This window comes from Manacus candei, unplaced genomic scaffold (genome assembly GCF_025592945.1).
Source record: "Manacus candei isolate 608988 ecotype Guabito, Panama unplaced genomic scaffold, ASM2559294v1 h1tg000028l, whole genome shotgun sequence".
Classification (NCBI taxonomy): domain Eukaryota; kingdom Metazoa; phylum Chordata; class Aves; order Passeriformes; family Pipridae; genus Manacus; species Manacus candei.
Window position 1 is genome coordinate 15,429,145 of NW_026138076.1, and position 25,338 is coordinate 15,454,482.

General features: G+C 36.7%; 1 protein-coding gene and 1 long non-coding RNA gene across 15 annotated transcripts in view; one reads left to right on the top strand and one right to left on the bottom strand.

The window, feature by feature from the left end:
• The window catches only part of SORBS2 (sorbin and SH3 domain containing 2), a 161,581-nt gene extending 140,001 nt beyond the window's left edge, over positions 1–21,580 (top strand). For 11 of the 14 annotated variants that reach the window (XM_051790649.1, XM_051790641.1, XM_051790650.1 and 8 more), the window contains 7 exons: positions 680–726; positions 2,023–2,137; positions 2,234–2,362; positions 4,086–4,289; positions 15,741–15,790; positions 18,681–18,787; positions 19,553–21,580. In XM_051790649.1, coding sequence (XP_051646609.1) covers positions 680–726; positions 2,023–2,137; positions 2,234–2,362; positions 4,086–4,289; positions 15,741–15,790; positions 18,681–18,787; positions 19,553–19,614 — 714 coding nt within the window. In that variant the 3' untranslated portion in view covers positions 19,615–21,580. Of the gene's footprint in view, positions 1–679; positions 727–2,022; positions 2,138–2,233; positions 2,363–4,085; positions 4,290–7,500; positions 8,293–9,386; positions 9,582–12,179; positions 12,288–15,740; positions 15,791–18,680; positions 18,788–19,552 lie in introns of all 14 variants that reach the window. The other 3 variants (XM_051790639.1, XM_051790640.1, XM_051790646.1) reach the window with 3 other exon arrangements.
• The window catches only part of LOC127472429 (uncharacterized), a 34,751-nt gene that overhangs the window by 6,178 nt on the left and 3,235 nt on the right, over positions 1–25,338 (bottom strand). Inside the window, exons 2-3 of the long non-coding RNA XR_007905005.1 lie at positions 13,956–14,111; positions 4,046–4,177 (exon numbers count right to left, since the gene is read on the bottom strand). This is a non-coding gene — a long non-coding RNA (uncharacterized LOC127472429). The remainder of the gene's footprint in view (positions 1–4,045; positions 4,178–13,955; positions 14,112–25,338) is intronic.

A 25,338-nucleotide genomic window follows, 5' to 3' on the forward strand; every position in this document is an offset into this window, starting at 1 on the left:
AGGGCTGTTTAACAGCTTTATTTTTGAAACAATATTGAGCTTGCATGTACTTTGTGATAGAACTTGATAAATATATGATAGGAGTGATATAATGCGATTGCCTGTAATAGCAAGAGAGCTGCACAGATGACTCAGGAGATCAACTCCAGTCCTGTGTTTCTCAGACTTTCTTAAAACTATGAATGTGATTATAGAAATTCAAAATATTCCCAATAATTTCCAGCTGTCAGAGTAATTTCTCATATATACGTATATATAAGTGATACAGTATTTGCAATTGAAATTAGCCTAAAGGTAACAAGTTTAACAGAGAAAGCATCTAGAATACTACAGAATATTAGGTGTGTGAATTTACATTGTACCTAAAAAGCTAGTTGCCTACAAGTTACATTGGCATAGTTAACTTTTTTATTTACTTTGGTAGTTCTGTTACACATAAAATTGAAAAGCAGTCTGTATTAAAATTTAGCTGCTATTTCTGTTTTTAGAAAACTAAGTCTCAAACACTTAACTGCCTTAAAAAAAATGAAAGCCATATATTTAATTGCCTATTTCTGCAAGAACCACTGTAAAGCACATCCTTTTCACTTTGTGTCTTGGTCACCTTTTTAAAAGTTGAAACATGTTTATCATATAGTAATACTACCTGAATGTATTAATCACTTTGCCTGCTTTTCAGAAACTGCCAGCTAGAGCTGTATATGACTTTAAAGCTCAGACTTCTAAGTAAGTACTAGACTTTTGTTCATTTAAGAATTCATGATTCTGGAACTTGTAGCAGCTTAACTGCTGTTTAAGCCAGTTTCAACAGGAAATGCCGTGGAAATGAGGACCCTGCTTGCACAGGTAGTCTCTGCATTAGCAAACTGTGTGAGAAGTTACGTTGTAGTAAAAATGTCTTGAATTATTATATCCTCCATTGTATCTGTTAGAACACATGAATGGCTGTGCATCTTCAGCCTTCTAGAGCACAGGTCCTGAGGGTCAACCATGGAATGCTTTTCGTTTGTTGTGAATTCTATTCAGGTTACACAAGGTAAAGTGCTTAAAATACTGTCACAGATAATGGGGTTATAAAAATTCTGTATACTACTTCAACACTTTCCTGTCTGTCTTAACATACACAGGCTCTCTGCAGGATGTGACAAGTCCCATACCAAGACAACAGTGGTCCATAAGAAAGACAAGATAAGGAACCACTAATTTAGGATATCAGAGAGTTGAAGTAGAGTGCCTGTATTTCATTCCTGCTGTTGTTCCAATGATCCCGGGCATTTAAACAATATTCAGATATGGCCCAACATTGACACTAGAATTACATTAGCTATGTCTGGTAGAAAACTCAGAACCTGAATTATCCAAACAGCAGCTTAGCTTTTGAAAAGCCAAATGGATGATGCAGCAAAGATCTCCCAGGCCAGGATCTGAAAATATTTTTAGTGATTTCAATTATTCCCCTTTTTTGGCATTCAACATTAAATGTATCACAGGCTCTGAATATCAGAAATGGTGAGAGCATGATCCTGTGTTCTTCAGGCTTCTGAATAGCTGTCTTGAAAGAAAAATGTTAAGAGCAGAAGCACACCATTCTCTGCTATGAAAAGGTAGTGATAGGCCATAGAGACATGGGATATACTTTCTGGTTTTCTCTACTGATTTCATAAAGAACATCCCTCTGATGCCTGTCATAAAAGCAGTACTTAAACAGGTGATCCAAAAGACATCATACTTGCATGCAGATGCTATACTAAGTGCTCTGGTAGTAACTAGCAATACGTCCTTGGAATCAAAGTGTAAAACAGGCCTGTATAACTTACAGGTACTAAATGTAAAGCTATAAATGTGAATCACTTGATTTTATATTGAATGATCAACTGGTAAATGATCACAGCCATGATACTTTTTCTTCAAATGTTTGTTACATTCTGTTTCGGTTCCAAACTGTAAAGATCTCAGGAACTATGCAGGTAGAAGAATTAAATGTAAAGCTATAAACATCTGATATAAATAAATTTGTTACAGAGAGCTGTCCTTTAAGAAAGGAGATACTGTCTATATCCTCAGGAAAATTGATCAAAACTGGTATGAGGGTGAGCACCATGGAAGAGTTGGAATATTCCCTATTTCTTATGTTGAGGTTTGTTCTCTGTTTTAATTCCTTTAATTAATTTCGGTAATAAGTCCACAAACCACATGAAAATGATGAAAATCTGTGGGTTTTCTTTTTCCTTAGAAACTTTCTCCTCCAGAAAAAGCACAGCCTGCCAGGCCACCTCCCCCTGCACAGATTGGAGAGATTGGAGAAGCTGTTGCCAAATACAATTTCAGTGCAGACACAAATGTGGAGTTATCACTTAAAAAGGTACAGTTTAGAACTATCTTCCATCAAAACACCATGAAAGTGTCTACTGCTATACCAAATCAATACTGTGCTTTGGTGCACTCAGCATTCATAATTTGCCATGCACAAAGCAATGTCATGGTAAGAGACTACTAACATAATAGCTTGTTGGCTAGCAGTCTTTCTCAGCTACCTGAAAGTAGCATAAATGTGTCGCGCATGTAAATTGGATTGTGGTAGATTAGCATATGCAATCATCTGTTAACTGCCCACGTAAATATCAAGTTTTCTCCTTAATTATCCATTCCTTTTTTTTAATAATTATTCCTAGCTGTCACTATTATTATGAATCTAGAATAAATAGAAAATTACAGAAGATAAAAGATACAGAAAAAAGGCTCAGAGATTTTTTTTTTGAATGTATCAGTTCTTGCAAATATTTCATTTAATAAGTCTGCTTTTTATAACATTTTATTGCCATTTCTATGCACATCCTGGTAGTTATACTGTATTGCACATGAGTAAAATAACTGTTTAATTTCTGAAGTTTGTGAGACACTGAAATATCACCACTATAGAGAAACTTTATTATTGCAGATATTAAATACTCGTGTGTAAGTAATATGTACTTCTTATCCACTGGGAAGTTCTGCCTCATACATTTGGGTTTTTTAAAGAATTAGAGTTCATAAAAGCTTTTCAGCGGTTTGTTTTTCTTTTGAAATAAAACTATGAATATGGTTAGTTGTTGCTGACCTAGAGCTTAATCCAGCACTATTGAAAATGAGTGTTTTTTACTCATTAGAAATTCATAAATGTCAAAGAGTTCTAAAAAACAATCAGGAATAGGAACTAAGAGAAATTATGGGTTGAGGGAAATTAAGTGATTTATTTCTTTTTAAAATTACCTTCCATGTTTATTGTGGTGGTCATAATCTTGACAGTCAAATCTGGGGTTTTTTTGAAAAGTGAACTTACACTGGTTTTCTTTTGTTCCATCTCACTAAAGATAGTTTTAGTGAATTCCACCTATAAGCTACAGAAACAAAATTAAAGAAACCCAAGAGAATGCAAAATTAATAGGGAAGGATTTGTTACAAAAAGGCATGTGATAAAAAGCACATCATGTGCAACAAAGAAGGGAGTATGAAGTTTCACTACAGAGAAAGATTGAGTAGAAAGTTGATGTTTTCCATTTCAGTTGCTGAGCTCTCTAAAACCAGTAACTGAGCCACTGCCCAGGAAAAGCAGTTCTTTCTCTCATATTTCCCATGGACTCATTTTTTAGCTTTCTACCTCCACTTATTTCAGTTTTACTGATAACAAAGCGCTTGTATGGGTTTTATTGTTTAACTTTTATCACTTGGAAGGAAAAATGGGCATAACAGTCACTGTTACATATTATAGTTAGGGTGTTAGCTGGTAGTTTTGCCAGGAATTCAAATAGGTTATGCTCCAAAGAAAAGTGTTAATGTTATTCTCCCAACCAAGAGTAGGAGACTACATGTGATTCCCCTATGATAAAAGAATAGTATTTTAGTCTGTGACTAGCCCCTCATTTTGCTGGAATTTTGCTGGTAGGTTATTATAAATGGGAGTAGAAATGTGGAAATGGAGATGATGCTCAAGACTGATGGGAAACTGCACTGCAGGGAAAATGATACTGTGTTAAAATAATACCTGCTATTCACAAAATATACTTACAGTGTATGTGCTGATAACTCATTTTCATAATGCGTTTCAGGGAGACAGAGTAATTCTTCTCAAGCGAGTTGATCAAAACTGGTATGAAGGTAAAATACCAGGAACCAACAGACAAGGCATCTTCCCTGTTTCCTATGTAGAAGTCATCAAAAAGAATGCATCAAAAAGTGTTGATGACTATCCTGATCCTCCGATCCCCCAAAGCTATTCTAGTGACAGAATACACCATTTAAGTTCAACTAAGGTAAGGATTTTTTTTCTTTGCTGTCACCCCTAGGGTTTAAAAGGACTTGTAATTTTTTTTAATACAATACATAACTTAGACATTAAACATAGTATATTTTCTTTCCTGCATAGGTAGAATTGCATTACTATCTTATTAATAAAGTATTTTAATAGCCAAGTGTGTGTCTTACATTCTGCCAGGATTTATGGTCTTTTCTTCATTAGCTATTATGTTACTGAGAGTAGGGCTAGGCAAAATTTAGGCAGAAAAACCAAGTCAACAGAAAAAATTTATTTGGGAATCTTAGCAAGAATTTGAGCATTAAGTATATATTTAGTAGACTTTTCCTAGTGCAGTGTGAAGACATTCCCATAAAACAGCTGTACTAAAAGCCTACGGTCACATAAGCATGCAGGACACAGCTTGCCAAGATCAGTTCTGTGCCTTTCAAAGTCAAAAAAATTATTAGTGATTCTGTACTAAAACCTTCCTCCTTTCACCATTTACAGTCAACAAGGAGGCTGTTGTTACATTCTTTGAGGTGGGACAACAGTGACAGTATTGTTTCATTTAGGAGTAAGGTGATTGTCATCACATTGCCAATGAACTTGGATTCAGACCTTTAAAGTTTTAGTTTTTCACACCAAATGTGTGTCATAGGTTCTGAATCGTTTTCCTTCCTAGTCTAGATAACCACCACAAGTTGTACTACAGAATGTTGCAGAGAGATTCCTGTGTTACTGTTTATCATTCACTTGTGAGATTTCACAGTCACCTGTGCAGGGAGCATAACATCTTTGGCAGTGACAGAAACTAAGACAGTTTCTGCATACAAACTGTGATTAGCATTAACATAGTATCAATGATTTTGAAAGCTCGAGATGGAAAATTTTCTAAATCTTCCTCTTTACCTTTGTTCTTTATCTCTTTAGCATTGGACAGCGGGTTTTGTCTGTAATTATAAACATCTTATTTCAGTTGATTTTGTCCCCTTTTCTACTTTCCTATATTTGAATACTGGTGCTCATTTACATGCTTCAACTTTGAAATAAGTTCCACACTTATTTACAACTTTGGGGTTGTAAAAAGCTACCAAAAATGTCTTTTATAGGCAACAGTGGCCTCTGAAAATATTGCTTATGACTAAACAATATTAGCTGGTTTGGGACAGTTGCTAGAACAGGTCTCTTCTGGTTTTCCAGAACATCTCACAACAGAGAACTAGATCCTCTCTCTTCCATTCCAACAAAACTGCCAGCTGAGGTATTGATAAGCTAGGGCCCCTTATTGTTATAGGAACCCAGAGGTACCTGAGGGCAAATCAAGAGTAGGAGGCAGCTTAGGTGCTCCATATTCCAGAGATGTCTCTCTGTGTTCAGAGGTGCTTCTCCCCGTTTTCTACAGAGCAGGCTTGTCTCTAAGGTGTCCTGCAGCTAAAGCTGCACATAACCCTTGTTGAGCACAGGTGATGCTTTAGAGCATTTGTATCCATATTACAAAACCGTGCTGCCACTATTATTTAGTTATTGCTAAATTAGTTCTGTAGGGGACTAAATTCGAAGAAACCTTAATTGTAACATACCATCATTGGGTTCTAGCATAAGTTTAAAAAAAACCTCCAAGCTTCTACTGAAACTCTTAGACAGACATCTTGTTTCTGAATTAAACTGTATTCAGAAATGGCAATACCATGTAAGAAGACATGTTGTTCCTGACTACCTAGAAGAACTACAGGAGCCCTGAAAGTGTTCTGGAGTTCACTACACTTACTGATACCACTTTTCCTATTCCTTTGGAGTTTCTTAACACGTATCACTAGATTGCTAGAGCAATTGCACTAAAGTTCTCTGGCCTAATGGCAATAAAATAAATAAGCAATACAAGTCAGGAGCAAGTTTTGCTGTCCTTGGCTTTGCCTGGTCCATCTGTATCTTTAGACCTAGTGCAGCTTGTAGCCATGGGAAACTAAAAAATGGCAATGTCTCTTCTGCATTATTATTGACCTTAATACCATATCTTAGAGGTTCTTGTTTGAGAGGAAAGATGAGGTAAAGAGACTGAGTATTGCTTGTAACAGCCTAGCTCTGTTTTAGCAGGCTGTGTTGTATCAGTCTATACTGTTTACTTTGCTACAGAAGACTGTAAAAAAGGTTGTCTAACTATAAAATAAAGCTATTTGCCTCAAGAAAACTCAAGCAGAAGGTAAGTAAATTAACCTTCTTATTCTGCCACATTAATTTAGACTTTTGAAATAGCACATTAATACTTAAAGTCTCCAGTAGTCCAGATAACTTGGAGATTACATCTAATTATTCTGGATAGTTGCAACAATGAGATAAAAATATTTTTCACTCAGTTTTAATTTTGAGGGTTAATAGTAACAAAAATGCATTTTCAGTATTTACTGAAGCAATGGATATCTACTGATGCTGTGTACGTATGACTCACCAGTCTCTCATTCTTAGAAAAGGACGTTTCTTTTACCAGAAGGATACTTCAATCAATATTGTGTAAAGATACTCAAAATATACTGCTGCATACTGTGCTGTCACTATTTTAAAAGCATTATTGACTGCCTACATTCAGTTTGAATTGAATGTACCTTTCACAAATGTTGATGTCATTTTGGAACTAAGGTTACTTTTGAAAAAAAAATGCATTCTGTAGCTGTTCATGCCTTAATAAAAGTATGCAATATATTAAAGATGTTTCTTAAACATTTACCTGGAAGTATTAAGAAAAAGTAGAAGTATTAAATTTGAATAATTGGAAATCACTTCAGTTTTTATACTTTAAAAGAAATACTTAATGACACCTGAAATGTACTTCTGCAAGTGCTATTCTCAAAATAATAGTAATAGTTCGGGGAAAATTTTGTTAATATTAATTGTATGATTTAATAACCTGTGACAGGCTCACTAACAGAGCACCATAAATAACATAACTTTAGCAGATCAAATGCAAGTTGCCTTCATGAATGTAATGATTCAGTCCTGTCTTAATGCCTGACATTTATGCCTCAAGCCAAAACCTGATACAGTTTCATGTTTCAAATGTCTTTCCTGCTGTTCTGATTCATGTAGTAGTGATTTCAGACACCCATGGTCACTGAAATTGTACCCTGTAATCCAGATGATCACACAGACATTTTTCTTTTTCAGTTTACATATATCCTAATTCTCTGTCATGCTTATTTATTTGAATTCCCATGTTGTTCTTATTTTTGAAGTTGCCTTCCCAAGCACTGTCCTCACTTTCCAGACAACTTTCCTCCTCTTGGTCACACACTGATCAAAAGATTCTCCAGGCTGCCACCAGTGACTTGTTTTCAAGGACTGTTGGTGTTTCGCCTTCAAGCACATGCAACTTAACTTCTCCATCAGTTCCAGACAGTTTTCTTTGTGACTTAGAAGAACTCAATTCTTTGGCATTGTCAACCTCTCAAACTGTAGCAATATCCCCAGGTAATAGCATTCACCAAGTTAAGGATGGTCATGTTATTCCAAATACAGAAGTGTCTCTCAGCTCTTCTACAGCTCTTCCTCTGTCCTTTCTTGTATCTACCTCTGTATCATCTTCAGCCAGCTCATCTCATGACATAGCATATAAGCATGTCAGCAACAATACCAAATCAGGAAAAGATAAAGACTTGAGAGGTATAATTGACCCTTTAGTTATTGAAGTACCTAGAGACTTGTTAGATACTACAAGAGAAGGTGAACATGTTGGCGCTATCCGTAACATCCCTTCACCATATGAAGGTGGTTCCATGTCCAGAGTGCTAGCTACAAATGCTGAAAATGAAGAGGAAATCTTTACTGCAGACCTGTCACTTAATATAGGGGATCAGTCAAAGCCTCAAGAATCAGATTTCTGCGGAGGAGAACAAGACACAACAGAAGAACTGACAAGACTCTATATAGAGGAGGATCTGGTACATGACAGTTTAGAATTCCCAGTAGCAAGTGGAGGAGGCTCTATGGATTATTATGAAGGATACAATTCACCAAATATTGATAAGGTATTTTAATTTCTGAAATACCTGGGTTCTCTATTCAGATAACTTAGTATAAGTATTCTCTGCCTTTTCTTATATTTACATGTTTGTATCGTGCACAGGCACAGCTTTATGCAATTGCATTCGATAAAATTTGAACTCTGAGCAACCTGATCTGGTGAAAGGTGCCTCAGCCCATGGCAGGGAGATTGGAACTAGACACTAAGGTCCCTTTGAACCCAAACCATTCTATGATTAAAAATCGTCAGTGTTAAGGGATAGTCCCTTCTCAGAAGCAAGCATATGCACTGCTGTAAATTCTGTAGTGTATCAGTTGTGCTGGTCCTTCTGTCCTTGTTGGTTGCCATTGAGCTTCTGATGTAAAAAACCAGTGAACAGTTTTCCTCACTGTCCCATTACATGCTGCCCCTTTTGAGCCAGAAGGCCCCAGTTCTCCAGAGGGAGGGACATGCCTCCTACAGAGACCCTGCGGTTTGTGCTTCACATGTGTCACTTCACCAGCTGATATATTTATAGCAGGCTCTGTTACGAGAACATGACTAATAATAACAGATCAGATTATGTTTGGCAGTTAGACAAATGCTTCCTCCTGAAACCCTCCCCAGTTCCTCTTTGGGACAGCACATCACTGAACTATCCCAAATGTGTGCTGGCCATTAAATGCCACAATACCACTATTTGTGTGGTTTCTAGGCAAAGTTTTAGAAGAGACTTTTTTTCTGTCCAGCACTTCAACAGACTGTTCAGGCAGTTGCTTTGGCTGTCAACATGCAAATCAGATGCTTAGGACAGTATGTTTTTGGCCAAGTGTAAAACTAGTTAATTAGAAAGATTTTGCAGGCTACCTCTACCCTTATTTGACCTGAAAAACACAGGAGAAAAATGTAAGAATAGAGGTGAAATCCATGGCCACAAATGGCAACATTTTTGTGATTTCTGAGAAAAGAAATCTCTTCCAGAAATGTAGACTGAATAATAATAAAATTAGCATGACATTTGTGATTGTTCAGATTAGTTACATGTCTCCTTATTGAGCATTTGACATCCTTTACAGCTGGTTTTATAGCACAACTTCTCATTTTTCTTAAACATTTAAGCCAACTCTACTTTTTGTGGGAACATCAGAAGACTCTGATCCTCCTTTCCACCTTTCTTCTAATCTTCCACTTCACTCTGCCAAGGCACCTACTTTCCACTCGGTTCCTACAACATACCTGTCTATTACTTCCCTCCCACCTCCCCTCCTCTTTAAACCGTTACATCAGCAGGAGAAAGACTCACCACAGTTAAAGGTAACTGCACCTCTTGATTATGGATTGTTGCAAATCTTCGTGTATATTAAATAACTGCAAGGCTAACACTGAGTTTGATCTTTTCAAATGTACTAATTTGTTTACTAATATTAAATAACATAACACATGGAGTATTAAAATAAGCCTTCTTCAAATGAAACAAGGTAAAACTGTAACTATTATGATACAATGAAATGGCTTAAGGAGATACCACTGACAGGGAAGCAGAAAGCTTCAACTCAGTTTCTAGTCAATACCAGGACAACAGAGTAACTCATTTAATTGAACAGAACAGAATTGTATTCAAGTATGCAGAAACTAGGTAACATTTGTGTTTGTGTTTTCAATTTCAAGGCAATGCCTGGAAGAACAGTCATAAATTTCACAGTAAAGCATCACTGCAGAGTCATGTTCTAAATACCAATTCTGTTAGTCAAGGACTGGACAAAGATTATTCCCTCTTCAGGATTACAGTTTGTGTCAGCATTGCAGCTCTGTGGCAGAAAAATGAAAACTGAAGAGTCGCTCTAGGTAGACAAAGTTAATTTCCAGTGCTGACTTCCAGGGAATTCGTTTGCTCATGAAAAGGGGAAAACGTCATGCAAAAAGAAACTATCCTAGAAGGCTGATCATTACATCTATGCCAGAAATCCTGCCTTTTTTTTTTTTTTTACTCTGTCCTGTCTTACAACATGCATTCACAGAAAACACAGACATAATGGACTTAAGGAAATCTTAAGATCCACCAGATCTGTTGGGATTTTTTGGATTTAGGGAAGAGACATAAGGCTTCTTTCCTGGGCATGAATCTGTCATGGGCTTAGGTACATTCCACCTCAAAAAAAGCGTAAAACAGAGTACTGCACTTGTTTTTGCAACTTTTAATAATTTATCAGTTGGCGCAGTGCTTTTGATGCTTTTGCTTAGCCTAAGGAGCAAAATTCAGAAAATTCCTCACCTACACTGAAATTCTTTTTAGGTGACCCTCATATTCTTTTCTCGTTTGAGCAAGGTATGTAAATCCCAGCTGAAAATAAACAGAAGGAATATCTGTTTTGAGAGTTAAAATATCTGCCCCAGGGAACCTCCTAGGCAGTGTATTGCTCTTAAATGGACAAGGCAGGAGGCAAGACATTAATTAACCAAGGGGGATGATTCCATCTTACAGACACAAGAGCCCGAGTACCCAGAAGAACGGAAGGTCTGGGGTCTTGTTAGAGAGTTCTCAGTCTTAATTGTTTTCAAACCATTTCAAATCTGGATTATTTTTTAAATCTCAGGAACAGATTCCTTTATAAACTTAATCAGTATATACTTACCTATTTGAAAATTTTCAAAATTATTAGATGCACTCTTACCAATGACAGATTTTTTTGTACAGTATTTCTAAAATGAGATAAATCTTTTCCTCCCAAGGGTAGGCAAACTTTTTTCAGCAGTCAACACTGACTACATCACCAAGATAGAGAGTTGGATTAAAATAAGTGGAAGCAGGTTTTGGCTGGCATCATTTCTTGCTCCTTAGTCGCCAGGCTGGGCTTGAGAAGACAGGACAGTTCCTATCCTCTTCTCTTTATGCATGTTGCCCATCATTAAGGTCTGCTCTCTACTGACACAGCAGAAAGAACACGAGATATTTTGAGGACTCAAATTTCATAAGTGAAGGGAGGTTCTTCAGAGAGTTCTTGAAGCAGTATACTGATACTTTTGTAATTTTTGTTGATGTAAAAATGCATGCGTATACATACGTATATGTGTGTACATAAATATATTTGGAATGTGGCTCAAATCTAAAGCATGACCAGGGATTTGGACAGTGGAATACAAGGAGCTATGGGTGGGAAATGTCACTTTGCACCATGTTGGTGGGAGGGTGTCCTCCAAAAGAAGAATTCTGAAAACATGTCCCAAGGAGAAATGCTGACATTTTTCTAGCTCCTTGGTCTCTCTTGGTATCCTTTTTTGTTGTTATTGTTGTTGCTGGTGTTGTTATTCACCCCTCTCCTAAGAGGAGGCTGTTTTTCTATCTTGTCACACTCTACTGACAAACACTCACAAATACCATAGAAGAAGTTTTCAGTATCATCACTCCACTCCCCTCACATTCCCCCCAGCTCACCCCTGCCCCTGAGAATTCACATTTGCTGAACACACACCCCTTAAGAACTGAATTCTGACAAATATTTTTCTGATTTATAGTGATGCTAACAAAACGAGGATATTTTCTTGAAGTACATTCCACCAAGTATTTACTTGCTTTCTCAATGCAAATTTAAGGGAAGTGTTCTGTGTAACAGGAAGGAATTACAACATTTGTTGTATACTGTTGAGCTTTTCTGTGTTACCAACTGAGCTGTTTCGGGGGTACACCTGGAATAACATGTAAGGGCATGTGCCAGAGCAGCAAAACTTGGAAAAAAGATACAGCAGCAACAGTAGAAATACTGTGTACTAATAGTACGTATTTCTACCTGTAACTCATTGCTTTTTGTTATCAAGAAAAGCACGTTGGGTTTGCATGTATGAATGAAGGAATAAAAATCCCATGATGCTTCATTCTTAAACTCTCACTTGACATAGTTTTTGTGGTTCTTCTAGGCTAATTTAAAGAGCGAGAGATTTGTTATGGGTAAACCTCCTCGTAGCCCAGTGATGACTAAGAGATCCTGCAGCTCACCTGTCAGAGGTCACAGCTATTCACACAGGGTATGGTACTGGATGCCCAGTGTGCAATAACAGCATTTCCATGGACAAGGAGCTCAGTGTCTAGCAGTATTTTGCTTTTGCCCAAGTGTCTCAATACTATCAGTATGCTCTGTTTTCTTCCTGTTGTGCTTCTGTGCTATGTCTGAGTAAAGGCAACAGGTCTGTGTGTGCCAAAACTCATTATATAAATCCATTAGTGTATTGTATCTCTGCAGTACTGCATGGTATTTCCAGTGCTACAAGATGTAAGAGATCAAAGCTCTTTATATTTAGTCTGATTTTATTAAAATTACTCCTCTCTTTCAAAGCATTTATTAAAATTACAGCTGCCAAGAGTCAAAAATTTATTGCATGTATATGGACTGAATTCTTAGGTTTGAATCCATGTCCTTATTTTTCAAAATGCTTTTTTGCTGTGGTATGATGTTCACTCAATACTGTTCTCTTTATCCAAGCAGTGTCATTCCAGCCTTTTATACCCTTTAGCCTTTCCCTTCCTATCTGTAACATAACTGTAATATTTTTACCTAGCCAGAAAGTCAGGTTGTTTAGAGTTTGCATGGACTTTCCTCAGAAAGGTGATCTGCACTATGGAAAGGAAAAAAAAAAACTTACACAACCTAAACTATTGTGAGAATGAGAATTTATGGGTTATATTTTACTTTCATTTTAGGACTGAATTATTCTTTGCATTGGTTTCTTAACATATGGCTCTTAAAGCAGTTAACAGGATGAACCGTTTAACACACTGTTCCTGCTGATTTTAGGTGATCATCTTTCTGGTGACTCCCTTTTTAAAATTTGAATTTTAGTTTAAGATATGTAGGTTTATGTAACTTTCAAAGCTTGGCTTTTTGGCAAGCCTGTGTTTACTACCAGGTATGAAGGGACAGTGCTTTCCTCATCAATGAAGAAAGACGGTTCAATCATAGATAGGAAGGCCAGGATTCTTGTAGTAGTGGACCAACATCATCTCACAGAAAGTCCAACTAGGAGTGAGATCCATAAAAAAGGGATTAAGCCCTATATTAATTTTGCATGTTCCTCCAGATTAATGACATGTAACCAGTATGTTAAGAGAAGTGTATTGGTCAATGTGTTAATGTATTTATTACTTTAATTCCAAAACTACAAGAGCACAAATCATGCACCTAATTTGCATGCTCAGGACTGTACGGAACTATTGTATGCAAGGGTGTATTAATCATGCATGAAAATCAGGGATACAACTGGGACCATTGACTTGATTGCACATTTAATGTTTTTGGGATTAGATCCTGAAGTATTTTCCAGGAAACAGGATATTCTAGTAAACTGAGGAGTAGTTGAAAACTAGAAATAGTCTTTGCAACAGCCCCCTATCTAGCTAATGTAACTGTATATGGGAATGAGAGCTTAGGGAAAGAAAACAGAGAGAAAGCTTCTGGATGTTGGTTGGGGTATTATTGTGGATTGTATTCAAATAGCGAGTGAACTCCAAGGTCCCTCTCTTCAGACATACCACCATTTACTTCACCCTATTTTCACAAGATTGTCATTTTGTCAAAGTTTTCTCTGTGGCAATAACATACAGTTGAAAATCTTTAGTCACCTTGATTTTTATTATCTTTTTCTACAGCAGTTAATTCATTTTATGAAGCATATGCAGAAAAAGAAGATAATACTGACCTACCCAGTTTCTTCTTGTCTTGGTATTATGTTCAAAGCATTGTATCATTTGTAGCATTCTTTAGGACGTTGACTTTCATTTTAGGAAAAATCCTTAACCTTAGTTGAGTTCTTTTGCATCTCTGACTATCTGTGGCAGTCAGCTCAATTACAGACCTGATGAAAGATTAGCAGAAAATAAGGTCAGATTCCAGTCTAAATACAAAGCATTCTGCCCAATGGACTATTTTCTTCTTGTTTGACAAGCCAGCCATTAAAATAGGTTTACTAAGAACTGTTTAATTTATGATCTTTACTGTTGGATTCTTTGATAAAAATTACACAACTTTTTGTACACCAGCAGAGGAGAGTTAAATGAGGGAGAGAAGACAGTAAAGAGTATAGAAAATTCTTTTTTTTTACTTTGAAAACCTTTCCCACTTAGCATTCAATAATACAAATTAAAAGTCTGTAATTCTCCTGCCTGCATTTTTAGGAACCTTTTAAAAGTTACACTCTATAGACTGTGAAGATAAAGTGTAGACTGTTCACAATACTTTCTGCATGTACACATACAAACTGATGAAAAGAAATTTAACTTCTTTAATGTCTTCTGGAGATGTTGAGAGGGAAAAGGGAGAAAAACAAACAAACAAAAAACAAACTACGTACAGTGTTCTTCTATTCAGTTTCTTTTATCAGACTCTGGGCTGTTTACTGCTGCCTTCTCTCATTGAAGACTCTATCATCTTCAAGAGTGAACTGAAATAAGCAAATCAAGAGAGAATCATGGGGCAATAAGACAAATTCCGTGGCTTAAAGATCAGGTTACAGTTTGCTCAATTCATGAAAGAAAGTGCTATGAGCAGTATTTGATATCCACACTTCTAAAGCAGATATGGTTCCCGGACTTGTCTCTACATCATGACCTTAAGGCATCCTCAGTCATCAGCAAATATGATCCCCGCTCACATTGAGCTTTCCCAAGCACCTGCTCCTGTGTTGTTTCTGGCCCCAGCCAGATTCTAATCAGTATAAGTCAATGACTTTCTGAGCAGGATATGGTTTCTGTAGGAGGTTAATATTTTTCATTTCCATTGCATCCAGATTTATTGAATATTAGTGGTGGGTAATGCTCCATTAAGAAGGAACATAGTTCCTTTCATAAAGCTTTGCACTGGAAATACAAACTACCTTTTCTGCTGAAGTAAAAGTGTTAATTGTTATTTTCACACAATTAAATGTATTTTTTTTTGTTTTTCGACTCCCAGCAGCCTGCATGGCTTGAGATGAAACAGAAGTAATTAAAGCATAGCATGTTATGCCTGCCAACTTAGTACTCTGTGTGTGTGTAATGTAAATTGGTATGGTTTTTGTCTATCAATATTCTGGATTCTGCCATTAAGTATAGGAGATTTTTTTCCGCTTATCTAAAAATATACTTCACTCAAAGAATGTATGATGTTCAGCCGTTGCATCTGATTTTTCTAATGTTATTTCTGTTTCACAGTGAAGAGGCTGAAAGGTTCTATCCCAACTTTATACTGTACTATAAATAGAATGGACTGATAAAGTTCACAGTTTGTTTAGTTGTTATTATGGCCTCCAAAAATCAGATCTTTAAACCTGCCAAGATTTAGTTGTTTGTCATGTCTCTTAGGAATTTATTAAAGGGGGAACAGAATGGGCCGTTGTTTTACACAAGGTAGAATATGAACTCTTGAGCAACTGTGTGTCACACCCCTATCCAATTATTTGGACCTTAAACTGCAAATCTTTATTACATTTCAAATCATTTCATTTCAGCCACAGCGCCCTGTGCTTTCTCATGAAAACATACACAGTGGGGGGGAACCGTAAGTATACTTATTGTCTATTAAACCAAAACCTAGCATTTAAGCAATAGCCAGCACATCATCAGATAATTTGTTAACTTGCCAAGTACAATTATGAAGAGATTTCGGAGACTGTTTACAGAAAAATGCATGATGTAGGAAGATATCGAAGAAGGTCTCAGAGGGCAAAGCCTTAATTGTTTAATTTACATCAAATGCAGACAGACATGACAACTTTCCCATCATCTATACTTAAAAGGAGTAATAATTTTGTAAAAGTAAAATTTGACTCTTCTTTATTCTCTCCATTTTTACATCTCAGCAGAATGACAGTTTAAGATTTAGCATTGATTCAACTCATCTGCTTTACTGACTTGAAGCAAATTATTCAGAAACAGTTCTGGATGTGAATAGAGAAAAAAAAACCCTCGATATGTTGATCACAGGAACACAGGTTCACACTTTTTGGTGTGATTTACAAGTGCAATTCAAATATGAGATACAGGAAAGTGTTTCTGAAAACTGAAGAAGAACCTAGATCTCAAGTCTTATTTTCACAAACAGTTTAAATGCTTGGGATACTTCAGTGCTGACTGTTAAAATGCAAGTTCAGTGCAAGATTGTTTTAAGATATTTTTTTTTCCTCAAGTCTTGCATTTGGGTCCTGTTTCAAGGATCATTGAAACCAGCAGCCATTCTTCCTCTAGCATCAGAGCACTTCAGCATATGCCCTATTAGATAATTTCTCAAAAATGTAGCTAAGGCTTAACATCTAAAAATATTTTAAAGTTTACCTATTAGTCACTTGAAGACAGAAGAGAGTGGCAAAAAGTTACCAAACAGCTATGCCACAGATAATATATAATTAAAATAGGATGTTTTAGTTTTAATCTCACTGAAACTAATAGCTCCTGTTGGTATTGTTGAGCATACTGAAGCACCTAACTCAGTTTTGTAAGCAATAATTTTCTATTTCATTTTGTTCGATATTGTTTAAGTAGTTCATGACTAAAGTTATTTATTCCTAAAATTAAAAATAGAAATATATTTAAATTGCCAACCAACCATTCTTTGCTTTGAATATGTATTCTGTCAGTGTTGTTAATGATAGTAGAGTTTTCATACTTAAGAAAGTCATAGATTAGCACAGAGAGAATGAAATTAATACACTGGAGTTATTAAAATGGATTATCTGGAAATTACTAAGATTCAATTTCAAAAGTACAGAGAGTGCTAATTGGGACATCCTTGTTACTGTACTTGAGTAAGTAATTGGCTTGAATCCTATTCATGATACATTACATCTGCAACTCCTGTCCCCTTGAAAGCTGCATTTAATAATTTTTTTGAATATCATCATAGCTCTGCTTTCCTGGAATGATGATAAGCATAACAGAAACTGTTAGTGCCACTTAGGTTTTTGCACAGATTGTTGTTACTCCTGCTGCACAACTTACCAGAGGTAATTGCTTAAACAACCAGTTTTGTTCCATTTTGTTAGTGCGATTAAAATATAAAAAGAGACTTTTCAGACTTGGGGAGATAACTGCCAGTCATGAGATATTAAGTTAAAATCTTTATTTTCTTGGAACAGTATCTTCATTTTTTGTTCAAAGCAGCAATGTGAAAAATAAGTGTAGTTTAGTCAAGAAGACCATAATTAAACTAAACCTAGCACCACTCTATATTTAGGATTTTCAAGTTGGACTTTCAGGAACATCAATTTTTTACTAAAATAAACATCTCATTTAAGCCATGAAAACTGCTGGAATGGTACAGAGCTAAATGAAATACTCAGTACCAACACATCAACTGGCAAGCTATTTTGTTTTTTTGGGGGGAAGTGTAATGGCATTAAGGTTTAAAACTCAGTGAACTGTTGTTAAGAGGGAAGGAATGGATATGATTATGTTTTGCTTCAGTATTTTAAAATTAAAACTATTTCCTTTGTACAATTTCTGCAGTTATACCCTGCTTCTTTATATGCAGTCAGCCATATATGGGGCACAGTTGCTTACAAAAAAAAAAAAAAAAAGCAGATTCTGACTCTGCAGGACTCAGAGGCTTATGCAGCAATCTTTCTGTGGGCTGTCAGCCCAAGTGCCTTCAGTTCCCCCTAGTGAGAGTTTATTGCCATTCTTTCAATTCAGAAAACCTCAATTAAAAGCTGTCAAGGAATCTCATACCTCTTTCCATTTATCCACTAACATCTGCAAACTGCAGCTCCTGGCCGGGGTGGAGACACAGGTCGGTGTCTGAATACTGTTTGAGTTTCCATGCATTTGTCCCCTGATTTGATTCAAACCTCTTTAACCAGGGAACAGGTTACCCCTGTATGTTTCCAAATAGCAATTATGCTCCACCTTCTCCATAGAGGAGAGCACCTCTTCTATATCAGAGCAAAGGCTTGCCACACCACTTGCAGCTGAGGAGCTCAGGGAGGTCCCTCAGTTACAGTGACTGTGTGAGAGCTGCTGTCCTGGGCACCCTCCTCCACAGACACCTCACTTGTGCTGGTGGTACTTGCTTCAGAGAGCTTAAGGTCAGAGCCACAGTTTCAGATGCTGATCATGGAGGGTTACAGTGCCAATATGTCTGTAGGCTCCCCTCTAATAAATAGTCCTCAGTTTTGGTGACTCAACTATAAAATAATGCTAAAAAAATAAATCTATTTTCAAAGCCACTGGTTGAGGAGCAAACCCAGTCTTTAGTGTCAGATCTTTCCAATGAAGGTTTTCTTAATGTACTGTAAATTCTTAACTCTCAAGTCCATCAGGCAAAATAAATCCTTTTCCCGTCTATTTGCAAGAAGTGTTAGTTGTTAGTTAATGTTTAAGCCAGCTCCTTTACTTCAGCAAAGGTGCAAGGAACTCTTACTTCTTTTTAAAATGCATCATTTGTCCTATTTAAGGTTTCAGGCTCTATATAACTATACTCCTAGGAACGAAGATGAATTGGAGCTCAGAGAGGGAGATGTCATTGATGTGATGGAAAAATGTGATGATGGATGGTTTGTGGGTATGTTTTAATTTGGTTGCTTTTTTCTTTTTTTTTTCCCCCCTAACCTTTGCTACCCTCTTTGTTAAGTGGCTTTTAAACAACTTAATTTTTGTTATTCAGTGTAATAAACCTAAACCTGGCTTTATCAGGAGAAATCCCAACCAAAATCCACTGAAATTAGTGGGTGACTTTGTCCTTTCATCTTTTGAAACACGTCTGCAGTTTGTTGTACAGCATTGTTGTCATTTATGACACAAAATGGCCTATGTATTACTGTTCTCTTCATAAAGACCAGGTAATTTAAATCTTACTCACATGAATACATCTAAAGAATTGACTACTTGTGAGAACCAAGTATTACTGAACAAAGATTTCATAACCAGGCCTAGGTAAAGTAGCTTAATCATTTTATAAACACCCATATACATGTAGCTAACTTAATCATCTGACTAGTCCTTTGCATTTAAAAAAATTCAAATTATTTAAATAGACTTCATGTTGTTGAAATTATTTCTGTGTACCAAGAATTTTAGAACAGCTTTTAATCAAGACCTAACAATTTAATCAAACATGCCTCTTCATTTGCTTGTCACTTCCTGCATTTATACTTTGTTAAAACTCACAACTCACAAATGAAATTAAAAATAATTTTTTGAAGTTATATCATAAGAAACTGTAGATATTTCTGTTTGTGCAATATTAAACATAAAAATTTTAAGGCCATGCTTACATAGTGAATTTTTGTTGTTATTCCCATCTTTCATTTATTGCTTCTAATTTCAGGAACCTCGAGAAGAACCAAATTCTTTGGTACTTTCCCTGGAAACTATGTCAAGAGGCTGTGAAATTTTTTTTTCTACTTATTTATGCTGCATCTCTGCAACACATCTGCATAAAGCTGCTAGAAAACATGCTACGCTGGCCTTCTGTTTTCTTGCTTGCAGTCTCAAATAGAGGCCATCTAGTTCATCCTCATCCCATCCCACCCGCCAAACTGTTCCAGCAGTATTACAGCAACGACCACAGAGTGAATAACTAAGCTTTTCTGAGACAAGAGGAATCATTTCAGCATTTAAACACTCCCTGCTTTAAAGTCTTTTTATGTGAAACACAATAGGATAAGCCTGATGACAGGTACACAGAGGAATTGCCTTGGGGGGTGGGGGGAAGGGGGAAAAAGCTATGCTTGGTTAGAACATTTGTGGTACTACCGTGAAGTCTGGTGGGATTTTTTCAGCATGCATGTAATACAGGGGAAAGTTGCTGTTTACTATTTTTAAAAAAATTGTTTGAGTTTCCACATTCTTACTAGCTTGGCAGCATTTTTTGCTTCCACTTGCTGTATCACGGGTTTGCCTATTGTACTGGTTTACAATGTATGACAAACTATAATATAGATTGTTTGCCTGCACTTGTATGCTGTAACATATGCACAGTGATTGTAAAATCTCAAGCAAGCATAGTGAAAAATGGAAGAGCTGCAAGTGTTCTGAACGGGTGCAATGGTATTGGCTAAATCTTTTTTTCTTTATTTCCCCTAACAAACCTGTAGTGTTTTCTGTTAAAAGGTGAGAAGTGAAAAAGGCAATAAGACTTGGGAAAGAGGATTTAAGGAAGAGACAGACAGTGGTATAAGCATAGACAATAATAACCTGCTACTGATGTCTGATACTAAATGGTTGCAATCAAAATGTTGTGATAGTAAGCAACATGAAATGTGAGAGGTTAGTGTTTTTACATATCAGGAATTTTAATAAGCAGAAAGTAAACAGTGTTAGTGCAATGGGTTGTTGGGTTTGGGGTTTTTTTCCTAACATAGCCACCTGAAAAATATTCACAAGTATCATGTACTGATTTACTTCACTATATTTGTATATGTATATTAATGAAACCCAAGTTACACATTCTTTTTAGGAATTTAGACAGAAAAAAAAGTCACAAGTATTAAAACCGATACATTTTAGAGGTGTTTTTTTTCTATTTTTTTCCTGAATGAAACAAAGTATTTGAAAACATACATTTTCCATAAGCAAAGGTAAGCATAAAATTAGCAAATAAAATTAAGGCACAGGACGATAATGGCTATGGCTTTATAAAATAAAATTTCAGATTTGGTTTCTTCAGCACCTTATAGATGGCAAAAGCTTCTGCTGCATTTCTCATGGGTAAAGGATTGAAATTATCAAAATGTATGTAGTCTCTGTAGCATTTTGTACATATGTTTGCTTTTTTGTACAGAGCCATTTGGTTGTTGATTTTTAAAAAAAATAAGTTCCTTATTTGATCTTTGCCCTCTTTACATACAGAACATTTCAATGCATTTTTCTTTTCTTGCTCTGTTTACCATAAGTACATCTGGATAGTGCAATTCTGTAAGATAGCATTTTATGCAAAATTTTATTAATTAAAATATGGTTTACCAGCCAAATCTAAATGTACATATGTCTTTATTACTGAGAAATGTCATTAAGACAAAGGTAAAGAAACATCTTTGTGCAGCATACCTTTATTATTGCAGATTTCATGGCAAAAGCTTTATATTCAAAGGCTTTCAATTTTAAACTAGATCTGCATGCAGCTTTGCTGTGAAATTAATACCTATCTTTGATGCCATTTATGATTGAAGACTTAAATATCTGTTGCCTGTGATATTTAAAAAGTACTGTTTCTACTCTGTATCTGATTTTAGAAAAATGCAGTTTTTCATACCTGACTTTCAGGTAACTGACTTTGAATTCCTACAAGCAAAAGGTCTCTGTGGTTTTTTTTTTCTTGAATAGACTTCTAATAAATTTTGCTTGGAGTACACAACTGTTTCCCCCATCATTTCTCAAAATACATGTAATATATTACTTAAGTATTGCAAAGTGCTTAACTCTTCAAGCTTGTATGCAAATAGTTTCTCCTTGTATTTTTTTTTCACCCCACCATCAAGCATACACCAATTATATATATGGGCAACTAGCATTGGCCTCAGGGCTCTCAGTTGGTCCACTTCTATGTCATTATCCCCAAGGCAACTTGAGTGCAAAAGCATCGTTATGGACTTTCTGCATGGCGTGTGATAATTGTGGTAATTTGAGATAATTCTTCTGTTGCCAGAACAACCCTTCACTCCAGAAGCACAAAGGTAAAATACACAATGGTAACCCATTATGTTAAACTCATTATGCCTGGTGAAAGTTCCCACATCCTAATCCTTCAACAAAAGCAAAACAAGAACTCCCATGTAAAGTGACAACATAGGAACAAGATTTAAGGAAAACACTGATATTGGGGGAACATCTTACACTTGGAATATCCGTCTGTCAAGGAACAATTGTCAAAAAAAACCACTCAACAAGAGGCAAAATATGAAAGCAGCAGCTTCTAGGGATTGTGTGTTGGGGGGAAGGGTGGGGTGGTGATGTTTGGGTTTTGTTGTGTTTTTTTTTTCACTGACTGGTAACACAGTTACTGCCAGTGCCTCAGAGTAGCTCTTTGGTCCTGCTTCACCACGCCACACTGGCTGCCCTTGCCAGGCTGTCCCCTCTGAAATGCTGTGTGTGGTGTGTTTCTACCACTGACGAATCCAGTACAACAGCAACCTGCATTTAGACAGGAATAACCCATTTCCTTGAGTCCAATTCATGCTCAGTTTTGTCTTTACGATTGCTGGGCTGGAAAATGGAAAACCATCAACACCTCTAAATAAATTGTGTGTAGCTGAAAGTGGGACTGCTGTTAAAACTCCAGCAGGAACTCCTTCGTCAGTATAAGAAGCGTCAATGTTGAGAGCGCCTTCAATCTGGACAAGGCCTAATTTAGTATCACTGAAGTAAATGTGTTCTTCCTATGCTAAGTTTGCTTAAAGTCACCACATGCATCTCCTCTTGCAGCCTGACAAGCAAATACCAATCAAACATTGTGTGGTTTGTCCTTTCTGTTTGCTAGGTGACCCAGCGTGGGCTTCAGGACATCACTGAAGTACTGCTTTGTGCCAATACTTGTGAGAATTGTCAGAAATAGGGAATACTGTGCTTTAATAGCCTTTTTTCTATAAAAACTAGCCTAATAACACCTGCTGGTTAGTGTAGTGTCACTAATATAAATAAATTCTGGGTAGTTAAGGGTCTGAGTGTTTAAGGGGTAAAATAGAATCCTCTGCTAATTGCAAAAAGTGGATAAAAAAAGCAAAAATATAGGCCTTTGCAGTGAAAATAGCAAGTAATTGACGCTTAAGGAAAAGAATGCAGTCAATGTTTAAATCAAAAAGTAGAGAAATATTTAAGTTATATCCACACAAACCAAATATATTCAATTCTACTGCGTCTGCTGAAATCCCAACTACACTATTTAAGGAACAAACTGAAGGATTTTTGAGTTTCCTTGTATAGGCCCTTATAAACTCATGAAGGAGACCCTAGGTGGTGCTTTGTCCTTAAGGCCAGAGGAAGAGAGACCTGGGGAATTAGAGGCCAGCCAGTTTAATATTTAGGAAGAGACCAGAGTAAATGAATTAAAAGTCTCAGATATTCACAGATTTTTTCTGAAAATTAGAGATCAAACCAATTTCTTCTCTTATCAGCCCATGTAGCCTGCATCTTAATTTCTATTAGGATTTTTTTTTTAATGCTATGACTTAGCAGCTGTGCTAGCAGACTAAGAAAAGTCAGTGCCAGTCCAATAAAATCAAGTCTGTTACAGAGTTGTGCTACATAACAGATGAATAGGTAACAAAACCACACCATCCCTAAAAACCAGTTCATCTCAGTGCCTACTCTGCATTGAGCTGTGTATTTGCTGTTGAGGTAAAGGCTTCTTAAAACAAGAAAGCCCATAACATACCAACAAGCCAGGGAGACTAATGCATGAGCAGTTCAGGGTAGTGATCTATGTCTCAAACTAAGCAAAGGGTCACCCTAGCGGGTCTCACATTCTGTCACCCACACCAAAGCAAAGCATGTTGTCATTCTGCAATGTCTGGCATTTACTAGTTGCCTTTTAAATGCTGATATACAGAACCAGGACAGGAACACGAGGTGCTTCCTGTGCATTTGAAAAAGCAGTGTGTGAGCCCATGGGGAAGCTGGAAGCATGAAGTCAGTAGCTCTAGAAGGACCTTAGGTCATTGCTAAGTATAATCCCTTACAGCATTAATAGTTACATGGTGAAATCCTGCCTTCGCTCCAGTTAACAGCAAACTCCTTTGAAGTCAGATCCCACAGTAGTGCTAATAGTTTATGTGTTAGCTTGAAACTAAAGTTGAACAAGAGAGAAGCCCTGAGCCAACTGAATGTCCAGTTTGGGTTGGTTTTGTTATATTGAAAAGTATGAGTGCAGGCAGAGAGCAGAAACTACTTCTTTAACAGCTCCCATGACAGAGCAGAGCAGATAGTTCCATTCTCTAGTACCTAACTGGCAAGTGCTGGTTGGTTACACTGTGCACCTGCACCTGGGACTCCCAGCCCCTGTTTCATTTGCATCAATGCAAATCCCATGTGTAATGTATTAAGAATTATGCCTTTGAGTATTTAACTTCTGTTTCCTCAGGGGTCACAAAGGAGCAAAGTTTTGTGGTAAGAGACTTATTTTACATTTCCAGAAAGTAGAAAGCATTCTCACTAAAATAGCTTTAATGCCTATAACAACTATCCTATAGCAATTTTTTAAGCAGCCTTTGTATAGTGACATCACAGTTAATTACAGATCAGGAGCACAGAGGGTTCCGCTACAGCAGGATGGCATTACGTCACAAGTGACACCAGGGTAGGGGAGGGAAGTGTTGACTGGCAACCAGAAATGCGTTGCTAGGTTTATCCTCAGTACAGACACTCACATCTCAACAATTTATCTTTCCTGCTGCCAACACATAACAAACTTGGAAACCATTATTTCATCACCCACATAAACGAATAGCAAAGTAATCCTCCTACATTTTCCATTCATCAGATAAATCAGTAAACCACTTTAAAAACATCCCAAGAATAATGTAATTATTTATTTCTACCAGTGAAGAATTACCAGAGAGTTACATACAGTGACTCTTTATACTTCCCCCAGAAAAGGAGGGGATTCACCTTTCTGTCACGAGCCACTGTTTCCCTTTGCAAGAGGGTCCTGTATTCATGTGTGTCCACTTCAGGTGCAGAGCTCTAGCTCCAAGTGACTGGAACGGTAGTTTGCTATTTAAATAGCAAGACTTTTTGGCTGTCTTACATTAAAATAAAATGGAGTAATTTTATTTCAAGACTTTCTACAAGTGCCACTTAAGAACCAAAGATATAGACTGCTATATTAAAATTATCAAACCTTCAGCCACTTGCATCGAGATTTTTTTTCTCAACACTGAGCTAAGCATACAACTGGAACCAGCACTGCAGATGGGGAACACTGAAGAGATTGAACATGTCATTCTAAGTGGGTCATCACACTGCTTCTGTCGCTGTGATTTGCTAGTTAAACCCCAAGCATGCAATGACCCAACTCATGCTTCCCTGGGTTGATACTTCAAACTGTAATGTGAAACATGTACAAATACCAGCTGGTTTAATACCCACCAGAGGCTTTCCTTACACTACCACAATTTC